The sequence below is a fragment of the Telmatherina bonti genome, assembly GCF_933228915.1.
Source record: "Telmatherina bonti genome assembly, chromosome: 3".
NCBI lineage: Eukaryota > Metazoa > Chordata > Actinopteri > Atheriniformes > Telmatherinidae > Telmatherina > Telmatherina bonti.
In genome coordinates, this window is record NC_136621.1 from 36,817,556 (window position 1) to 36,828,916 (window position 11,361).

The following is an 11,361-nucleotide window of genomic DNA, read 5'->3' on the forward strand; positions in this document are numbered from 1 at the left end:
AGAGCGTGCTGGAACTCAAACTCAAACATGCGTTTAGGTGATAAAAAACAGTGCCGTTCACATGTCTGATGAGGATTCAACACTGTAACACTGTAGAAAGCCCAGAAAACTTGAAATACCATAATAGCACCCCTTTAAATGTTGGAGATGTGGCGCCGTGAAATAAACGGGTTTCTGTGGTGAGGAGAATCCCCACGTTGACTCATGTTTAACATGCCAAACTTCATGCCAGTTTGATGGTGTTTTTCCACAGTAAGTGAGATTTCAAACAATAGCAACCCACTCAGACAGTATCTAAACTCCAAACAGTGTTACTTTTAACTTTAAACAAGTTACACAAACCTCTATGAAGTCTAACTAACACAAAAAAGAGATCAGTTTTAAATCTAAAAAGGGGGAAATATCAACTAGAAGAGCTAAATTATGGAAAAATGAACAGATAAAGTTGATTTAAATCTAAAAGATTAAATTTGCTGCGTGGTTCCACTCAGGAGTCAAACTAGGGACAAAAACATCTAACAAGACATCCTCGTTTTTTGTATTTCCTTTGCAAATTATGCAGTACTTTTGCTTTAAACAGTGGTAAATATGATTTGCACACATTAAACATTTAATTTTTTTAAACAGCACTTAACTTTATCTGCTTCACTAGAAAAATTCAGAAGCATGTTTATTTGACGACAACAAACAGCGGTCATAATTTTCTTTGTTTTTACTGAAAAAAAATGCACAAAAAAAAATTATCTTTGACGCAAATAGCTACAAAAAAAATCTGTACGGTTTCAGGCATTTCGCTGCAGACTACTTCCAAATAATTCAGACTTGGAAGATTCAGTACGAGCGGCCCAATCTGTTCCGAATCAGACGCTCGCCTGTCGGAGTGATCAATCTGAATGTTTTCTTGGTTTGGTCCCCATTACGTGACATGCATATGTTAATGAAACTTCTCATATCAGTCTTGTCCATATTTTCCCGCCTGGATTAAGGAGACAGACATAATGTTCACACACAAGGCAACAGAAGTGCATTCACTGAGCAGATTTAGCCTAGATCTCACAAACCAAGGTTTCCCCTACTCTTTTAATTGGGCTCTTGATGCTCGACATAGGGTGTACTTCCTCTAATTAGCTATATCTATAGCGCATGGGAGGGTGATGAATGCATGCATGTGTAAAATCCTCTTTTGAGCAACTGCAAACTAACTAAGAGCTTTAATTTCACGCTAGGCTGCATTGTCCCATTCAGTGGGGTTACCCCCACAAAAAAAAAGAGCCTCTGAGAAAATCAAAAAGAGCGAAAAACACACCAATGCGTTATAGAGGAGGGGGGGATGGAGAAAGAGAGAAAGAGAGCGAGCGAGAGAGACAAATAACAACAACAACAACTGAAGCTCATCCTTAGACAATGCAGCTCTCTTACCAACCGTTACTCCTCTTTTAAAGGGAGCTAATTGAGGAGGTGAAAGGGATGGAGGAGGATGAAGGTGAAGGAGGAGTATGTCCCAAGCAGCTGCATGGAAAAAAAAAAACCAAAAAACATTTCACCGTCTTTCACATCGTCTCTTCCTTTGATTCTTTACTGGTTTCTATTCCCAGTGTCTGCTGGTCTCATCCCCTGTTGGCACACTTAAAGTCTTTTCGTGTTACGTGACTGTGAACTAGTTCTCCAACGTGAGACGGAATATTACCACCGTCGCACGGAGAAGGAATTTATGGATCAGAAAATCGCCCACTGCCTTTAAGAAGCTTATATAAGCACAGATAAAACTGAGCTTTGGGATAGCAAACATGGGGTTGAATGTATATTTAGTGACCTCATGACAGAAACAGAGTGGTTCCAACATCAGCACGCCGCAAAGATGTTGCGTCATCTGCTCTGCCGGCCACACGTCTGTCAGTGTGTCTGTAACATGTGTGAGTATGGGGTTTGGCTGTGTGCATACATGTGTGGTTAGCTATATCTCAGACCACCATAAGACCGCTATAGGGGTTGCCTGCTTCCTCTGGCCACAGATCAGCCTAAAACTATAATCCACACTAGAAGGTACCGGATAGGGGTAAAGTGAGGGTGGGAGGGGGCATAATCACACAAACAGGCACAATTTGGCCAAAAAGACTCATGGCCATCCATCCAGGGGGCAGCCACCTATTGCACCATTGTGCCAACTTCCTCGGTTAAGCATGATAAATCCATTTTCTACGGGCAGTCAGGGAAACTGCACAGATAACGGATAAGCAGGGCACCGCAGTGTGGATTTAAACCCACCTCCAAGACAGATTCAGCCACAAACACACACCGGCAGAGGAGGACTGTCCACATGCTTACCTCGGAGGCCTTTTGGGCTTCTCCGTCACTCATTTCATTCAAAGCATTTTGGGTTTTTCTTCAAGCGTTATTGTGTTATTTGCATGGTTTTGTTTCATATAACAGAACTGGAGGAAGATTCAAGCTTCTAAAAGTGTCCAGAACTTAAAAAAAAATATATATATATATCAGGTTAGTGTGTTTTTCTTTTCGTGCAATCCAAATATATTTCGGCACCTTTTTCAGCTGATGGTGACATGTGCGCTTCTCCCACTCCCCGGCACTCTTCCCTCCGTCCCTGCCTACAAGCTCCTACTTTGGCCAAGCAGTGTAAGGTGGACCTGGTCTGCCTCCAGCAGAAAGGATGAATAAGTAAAAAGAACACAGTGTGCCCCTGGGTTCTGCCTGCAACCCACGGCCTGCCGTTGCTCTGCGCTTGGCAAGCCACTTTTACCCTGCTTATGGTCCACCACAGCAAACCTTTTCTCCTCTGCCTGTGCTGTGCCTACTAACTAGCTCTGCATGAGCGGGATTAGCTCTGCATTTGTGTGTGTGTGTGTGAGTGGTGCAAAGTGATGCTGGTAAGGTCTGGTATGTTACTAGATCGTGCAGGCCCACCTCGGCTTACACCAGTATCGGGGCGGTCACCGTCTAATCCCAGTGAAACCAGAACCGAAGGCTGACGCAGGAGAGCCCAAAACAGGTCAAGAGTTTAAAAAAAAAAAAGAAAAGAAAACAGAGATCCTACTGTAGTCATGTACACACACACACACACACACACACACACACACACACACACACACACACACACACACACACACACACACCCAGGGAACATTTATGATGACCTATAGGCCTTGCAGGGTTAGTAATCTGTCAAATGTGACATAAATTAAACAAATCTAGGTTAAAATTGACTCATTTTAGAAGATATGGGACAATATGGCTTCATGCGAACTCCTTGTGTGGGCTCCACACACACACACACACACACACACACACACACACACACAGACTTAAAGCTCTCCATATACACTGATTTGCATACACTGTTTTACTGAGCTGAATCGCTTTTATCTCCTTCACCAGAAATACTGGTGAAAAATGTGCACATTTTTCTGTCTGTTGCTATGGCTATATGGCATGGCTGCAGTATGTATCCTCTAGATACCCCCCCCCCCCCTCATGCTTTCAAGTGCCTTGCCAAACTGCACGACCGAGTGACTTTCAAGGACTCACTTGATCTCCAAATCTAAAAAAAAAAAACTCTCAAGAATCTAATCAGACCTGAAGAGAGAATCCAGCAAGGAAAAACTTTTCTTTTCCAGTGCAAAATACTAACAAATCTTTCGCACATTGTCTCGGAGTTTGCGGCAAAAAAAAAAAAAAAAAAAGCTTGGAAAAGTTGGCAGAATTGTGCGGCATTAACAGCCCATCTCATTTGGATAAGCGGGACTTAACTGGCGTCTGAAATAATTGATTTCCAAACGCGGCGCATAAAAGTTTTAATTAACGGCGCCTCTTCGACCTTCAGCGCGCATTAAAACTTTATGCAAATAGACTTCTGTCAGAGGGGCGTGAAACGGTGCCACGCAGCCCGGGAAAACCTCCTGCTTAATGTTTGGCATGCGCGCTTTTGGCTGCGCGCGTCTCTCCGTCACCCACCAGGCCACTCCAGCAAGGTTTATTTTATTTTATCAGCATTAATAATATATTATACATTGTTTACATCAGTTTTGCACGTTTTCTTTGAGTTTGCAAATAATTTACACCACTGGGATCCAGAACAGTAAAAAAAAAAAAAAAAAAAAGAAACCACGTTACGCACGTCACTGAACGCATCGATGGTGCGTTTGAGACAGAAAATAAACAACCCGACAGTTTTCAGCATCAAGCCACAGATCAGCAAAACTATTAGAATAAAATTGAAGGCAAATGCTGGAGTTTAGGTGTGAAAACAAGCAGCACGCACGAGCGTGCCTTTACTTTTTACTTCTAACAGGCGTTATCTGATTATCCTGCAAATGCAAACACTGACTCTCCAGTAGATGAGAGAATGCAAACACATGAGCGTTTTGCTTGATACCCGGACTCTGTAATAACAGCAGCCTAAGCAGTTCAATATGCATGGCGCATATGGGCAGCACGCGCCCATGCGGCGTTCGTGTGAGAGGATCTGCTGCAAATTCATTTTAATTAATGGAAAGAAAGTGGAAACTCGATGCGGACCTCTGCCTCTATAGCAGCAGGCTTGGAAAATTAGCTGTGCTAAATATGCAGTAGGGCTGCTGGACTTGTTTCACGGAGCTTGTCAAATAGACTGTTGATGAGAAAAAGTCTGCTCCGCTGGTCTGAGGTCTGCAGAAGGGTCACCAGGAGGCAAGGAGGGAGGAAGAGGAGGGGAAAGGAGAGAGAGGAGCAGCGGCATTTCTCTGGGAGGTGATTGACAGCATCTCGGCGTCGGGCTTTGCTGCAGGAGGAAAAAAATCAAATGAGATTAAGTCGTTTCTGGGTTTCAGGAGAGACTGTCCTTTTGTCTCTGCAGCCAGAGAAAGACACGCCGAGCTGTGGCCAGAAGGCCTGAAATAACACAGAGAAGGAACCCTGCATGTTTTCCACGGAGCTCCAGAAAACCAGACTTTTCTGTTTAAGGAAAGGAATGATTGCAACTGCCACGCCACACACGGTGTGTGTGTGTGTGTGTGTGTGTGTGTGCGCCTCCAAACACGATTTCAGTCACATTTAGTGAAATTTTACAATCTAAAGGCAGTGGATCAACAATGCAAGACATGAGAGGGACGGCAGGCCGTGACCTGCGTGGATCACTAAAATAATAACCCACGGAGCTGAAGTGAAACACCTGGAATTCTACATTTTAGTCCAACATCGTGTCACATCAATAAATCCTCAACATTTTTTCTTATTTCTGACCTTTTACCTTGTGAGAAAGCAAAGGTCAGTAAAACAGAGGAAACACCATTTCTGTCAAATAATCACTTTCTGATCCATGTTGAAATAATATTTCAGGAGTAAAGAGTGAAATAAAAAGGCCACATGTATCCTCGGTGTGTGAGGTGGAGAGCCGAGCTGCGACAGAAAACGGAGCTGTCGCAGCCTGGAAATGCGCACTCCGCGCCCCGCACTTCTTGTCTGTTAACTCTCCAGCGACTGTCCCGCATGTCTGAGAAGTTCACGCACATTTAGCAAACATGACTACCTGCAACAGGAGGGGAAAGCAAGGCGCTGCGAGGGACAAGAGAAAGGTCATTTCCAGCTTGACCTTTGGTCCCGTGAGCTCTTAAAGGAGCTCATTTCATTTCATTTCCACAGTTTAGGCAATAAAGATACGTTATGATCAGGTCATGATTATAAATACACAGGATTAGTTTGATTTAAAAATAAATGAATAAATAAAAGTAACAAACAGAGGTTAGACATCAACAAGGCAAAAAAAGAGAGATTTGCCCAAGAATTTTTATTTAACTTTTAATTTTATGGGAATAATTTTAGAAAAATGTCAAACATGGAAGGAAAATAACAAAGTTTCCGAAGTGATAAAATAAATAATTGTAGACTTTTACTAAATGAATATTCCGTACAGAAAGAGAGACTGGCAGGTCTGTTATTCTGTAAAAACATCATAAATTGGAACATTTTAATGCTATATATGCAATTTATAAAATCCATTATGTTTAAGAAAAGGGTAAAAAATAAATAAATGAAGCAGTTATTCAGCTGTTGGCTACAGAATCTCTCACAGGAACAACCTTTTGAACACGCACGGAGTAAAAATACTTTCCTTTTCCTTTCAATTCTTTTTTTAAATAAAAAAAAAACTGTCTAAACTCAGAGGTTATGTCAGCCTGCACAGTTTTACACACAAAAACATAAGAAACACGACTTAAAATAATATAAAATACCTGCGTTGCTTTCTTATAAGACAACTAAACTTTTACCCAACCACTCCGCACGGAGTCCACACACACACACACACACACACACACACACACACACACACACACACACACACGCACTTTGGCGCCAAAGAAAGTGCGATATTTTTGTTTATAAAAATATATTATTCTGTAAGGAAGAGGTAGTTAAAGCGCATAGTGCATCTGCGGGTAGGGTCACCCTGAGGGGCCCCTTTGCAGCTGAAGGACAGACCTCCCAAACAACCACAAGTCGGAAAAGTCAAAGAAAGGAAAAAAAAAACACAGAAAAGAAAAAAAAAAAACTAATCAAGAAGCAATAATAACTTAAGTATCAGCTTTATGCTATGTGTAGAAGCAGTTCATCACTGCCTCGGGCTGATCGGGAATCAGTCACCAGCTGTCAGACCTCTTCCACCTTTCCTCCAACTCTCCAAACTCCGTTTTATATCAAATAGATTTGGAAGAAAGCGCCATTTTCTCTCCAAACCACGCACAATGAGACGCGCAAGAAAAGCCCGCTGGAAGAGCGCCAGAAAAGGGGGAGAAAGCGCGAGAGAGGGGGAGAGAAGGGGGGGGGAGAGGTTAAACACTACCGGGGAAAAGAGCTGGGAGGGAAAAAAAAAAGGTTCTTAATACGCAGCGAATGACAGGCAGCACACACACACACACACACACACACACACACACACACACACACACACACACACACCGCGTACAGTAGAAGCAGCAGAGGCGCGCGACACCGGAAAACAGCTCCAACCCGACGCGACTGCCGCCTCTCTCTGCGGGTTTGTGCTCCCTACCTGTGTGAGGCAGTAAGGGGAGTACATGTTGAAGCCTACAGATGGAAGTTGGACTTGTTGAGGAGAAACTTGGATGAATGTTCGCTGCGGTGCCGCATCGCAAAGCCGCCGTGGCGCAGTCCAGTCCAGGCTGTAACCCCGCCTCGCTCGCACTGAAAGCTCCGCAGCAACTTTACAGGAAAGTTTTTTCTGCTCCCTCCCTCTTTCTCTCTAGCTCTCCCCCGCTCAGACCCACCCCGCGCCTCTGTCAACTCGCTTTTAAACGTGAAAAATCAGGATTTTGTTTTACTTTTACAGTAAATCTCCCAAAGAGATCCAGATTCTCGCAGTAATGGCTCCTTCATTTACACCTTTTTCCTCCTTTTCCCTCCTCAATCCCCTGGAAACTGTAATATTCGCTTTAAAAACCCAATTTCATGGCATCAACTAAATGCTGCATGCCTAAATCATCTTTATATTGCATACAGACTTTTTTTTTCCAGAGAAATCAACGCACTGAGCTCAGAGGAAACATATAAAAGCAGGTTTTCATCATTCATATCCTTTGCTTTAATGCAGCAGAAGTGAACCCAGACACCAAACTGATGTTTCTAAATGTCCATCTCAGGTTATATTCTACTGTATATTTGGTAAATAAACTCAACTCAACATCCGACTCTGCTGAGAAGTCATCTCTCAGCTCCGTCAGCTAATATTCTGTCTTGTTTTCTTGTTTTGGTGTTTGCACACAAGTTATAGCCACACTTGTAAAATATTTACAAAAGCAGTATCCAGTAGATATTCTCAATATCTCCATGAATGGCACTGAAACGAACAGCTTGGAAGCCACATGCTTTCCTATTTTTCTTTTTTCATTTTTTTTTGTTTAAACAAATACCAAGTCATATTCCAGCATTCTCATGTACAACGGAGACAAAAGATACTTGAACTTGGGCAAAGTGCTCTAAAGCAGTCCCATTACAGCTCCTATTGTAAGGAAGAAACACACTCTGTTTCTAATCAGGCTTGGCTTCATCCTCGCTCGCTCCCTGCTCCTCAGTCTAATCAAACTCATATATGCAGGCAGAGTGCCTGCAATTATACATAAGCCCTCCCATGCCTCATGCATGTGTGTGTGAGAGCACTGGAAATGTGTGTGTGCATAAGTGTGAATACATTTCTGTGTGCACATACGTCCATGATTGTGTTTAAGTTGTGGAAAAGGGTGCGGTTTTTTGGGGGGCCTGAAGTCACCCCAGTGCATGAGTGGCAAGTTTTTTCAGGATACAAAGGGGGGTGGGGGGTGAAGCCATGCAGCTTTACGAGACCAGTATGATACATAGGCACACATGCATGTGATGCACGGTGCAGAAAGACTCACGCGAAAGGCCGGTGGTCAGACATGAGCACAACAAAAGAAAATGAAGAGGAAGCTACATAAATGTTCCAGAAAGTGAAGCATTTTGAGGTGAACTGTTCCCTCCCCAGAGTCTTTTCTTCCATCCAAACCACACCCCACCGCGGCGCGGGCCCAAACCCAAAAGCCTTTGTGCTCTCCGTCTTTCTCCCACTTTCTCCTCCCGTCAACCCCTCTTTGCTCTTTCCCCGTCTTGCTCTTTCACTTCTTCTCTTTCTCTGTTTTTAAACAATTTTTTGCTTCTCCATCTTCGTCACACTCACACACGTCCTCACCCCTTTCCAACCCTCTGACTTCCCTGGCCGCTTTTGCTCCTCGTTTCATCCAGACTGGCATTAGGTGTCTGTTTCAGTATTCAACACAGGTGCTTGGCTGTAACAAACCAACTCAGGCCGCCGGAGGAGACACACACAACCCTGATTCTCGGGTTTTCTCTCCGAACTCCCAAACTGAGTCCTGTTTGAACGTCGCCTATGAAAGCCCCTCGAGCGCGCAGCTTTTCTGGGCCTACTTCTGCCATTAAAGAGCACATGAGAAAACCATATGGCGCGTCTGAAGTTAGCATGTTGCGGTCTCCCATTGACATGTGGCATTACCTCTATACTTGCTATTTGCTGTTGCCTGTGGCCAGGCCATTAAATATTGAAAGTGATGTAGCATACTGATGCTGCCATTAGCATGCTAAATGTGTGAGACAGGTGGTTGAGGCCGCCTTTCAAAATGCAGGAAATATGTGAGCGGAAAAATGTGTGTAACTGTGCCATTTACTTCGCCTTACAGTGTAAATATTGTTTGAGTAAGCTGTTTATACGTGCTCTGGGAAGGAGCACGCCTGTCAAAAAAAAAAAAAAAAATTCATACAGGCATATGCAGTCAGAAAGAAATGAGTGACTGTCCGTACAAACATATCATGCACAGTGTGGATCCCAGAGACTCTATGGATCTGTTTTCAATCTGAGTGTGCAGAGCAATGTGTTGCGCCTGCTGCTTTTTATGTGTTTACTGTGTTTAATAGCCGGTCGTACATTATGCACATGGTTTGGATGACTGCTCTCCTACCATGTTTGAATTCTCTGAGAAAAAAGAAATTGTAATGATTTATTTTTGCAAGGCTGATGTCATCGCAGCTTAAAGCATGTGAAAGAAAAAAAAAAAATGCAGCATGTCAGGTCAGAGCACACAGGCTGAGGAAGCAGTTCTCCAGCCGGGTTTAGCTGCGACACGTAAACTCCACCTGAGTCACAATTTACTAACAAAACAAAATGACCATGTATGGTTCATGTCACACAAAGTGCCCTAATTTCTACTTATAACACTAAAAAGGTGGTATTTACAGGGGATATAATGTTTTTTTTAAGGCTCTTTCCACACATGTGGACACGGTTGACAGACGAAGACACTTCTCAGGAAGTGCACGCATGTTTGAGTGAGCTATGAGAAAATAAAAACCCAAAATGTGGATTAAATGTCAGAAAAATGAACATTACAGAGCCTTACTATAGAAAATGATCAAGATAAATGCACTGATTTGTGCTTTATAAGGGCGATGATCCTCTCATAGGAAGATTGTTTCTGATTGACGTGTCAGGAAACAAAACTTGGGACATCACAAGAGAAAGAATACAGAGAGATCATAAATCATAGAAATGTGTGTGTGTGTGTGTGTGTGTGTGTGTGTGTGTGTGTGTGTATATACCCTATATGTATCAGACACGAGGAAACATTCAGGCATCCCTGGGCCTCTTGTAGGATCGTCGTTGACCAGGTAGGTGTCAGTAGCCTGAAAAACAGAAAGACACGTTAAAATCTAATCAGTTCACTTTCTTTTTTACTGATAAATATTAAAATTCAGTCCATTTGGTGACAAATACCATTTTTTTTAGACATTTGTAAAGTAAAAGTCAATATCTGATAAGAAATAATGGGATATGAAGAAAAACATGTGAATAGACTCAAGTAAATGCTTTATATTTCAGATTTAGATGCTTTTTTTTCCACTAAAACAGCACTGAAGTGTATTTTTATATCATTATAATAACAAAATGGTTTTAATTTCTGTGCAAAAAGCTCCACAGAACCATAAACTCACAGTCCAACTAGCCATGTGCATGCATGTATATGTGTGTAGGTGTGCATTAATGGAGCTTCATTTGTATTCTAAGTGGAGCAGGCAGGCGGGCAGGCGGGCAGGCAGGGTTCTGGCAGGGCCCGGAGCTGTGAAATAGGCTCTCCTTGCAGTTCTGCTGTTGATTGGATCAACCTATCCCACTTTGCTTAGCCAAAGGGAGCCCAAATCCCACAGCCGCTGTGGCGTTCTGTGAAATCCTATTTCATTTCACAACTTTAACGGATAAAAAAGCGTGCACAGGCGCTTGTGCCAGCCCAGGACCCCGTGCCGCATCCCGTTAGTGAGCAGCAGCAGCAGCAGCAGAGAGAAAAACGGCCCATCTCGCTTGCGAGGGCAACGTTTAAACACACACATGCACAGTCTCACCCTCTTGAAAAATAATCACCCGTATACCTTTTTTTTTTTCAGTACCGATGTGCCCCTTCGCCTCGCGCACAAACACACACACAGGCACACACCAATGCACACGTGCATGCCACTTACGCAGACACACAGGCACAAACCCCATAATAAGAGCCAGACGTTGGCAGACCACACAGCCCTGAGTTGTGGTGAAAACAAAGGCTATTCATATCCTTCGCAATGAGCGGTCTGTACAGCTCACTCTGCACCCCCCCTCCACTCCACCCCCACCGTCTCACCCCTCAGCTTTTTATTACAGATAATCTGCACTTGCAAACCTCCCATTTTTCTGCAATTGTGCGATTTCTAATCATCTTTATTAGTCCATAAACATGTTTTTTTTTTGCTTCCTTTTATTGCTGAGGCCCTGTGGCTCCTTGAGGGGGCAACACA

General features: G+C 43.3%; 1 protein-coding gene across 13 annotated transcripts in view; it reads right to left on the reverse strand.

The window, feature by feature from the left end:
* nfixa (nuclear factor I/Xa) overlaps window positions 1–10,203 on the reverse strand; it is a 111,004-nt gene extending 100,801 nt beyond the window's left edge. For 10 of the 13 annotated variants that reach the window (XM_079264552.1, XM_079264563.1, XM_079264558.1 and 7 more), the window contains exon 1: window positions 10,135–10,198. In XM_079264552.1, the coding sequence (XP_079120678.1) occupies window positions 10,135–10,170 (36 nt within the window). In that variant the 5' untranslated portion in view covers window positions 10,171–10,198. Of the gene's footprint in view, window positions 1–7,042; window positions 7,180–10,134 lie in introns of those variants that run through there. The other 3 variants (XM_079264553.1, XM_079264554.1, XM_079264551.1) reach the window with 3 other exon arrangements.
* Between the last annotated feature and the right edge of the window lie 1,158 nt (window positions 10,204–11,361).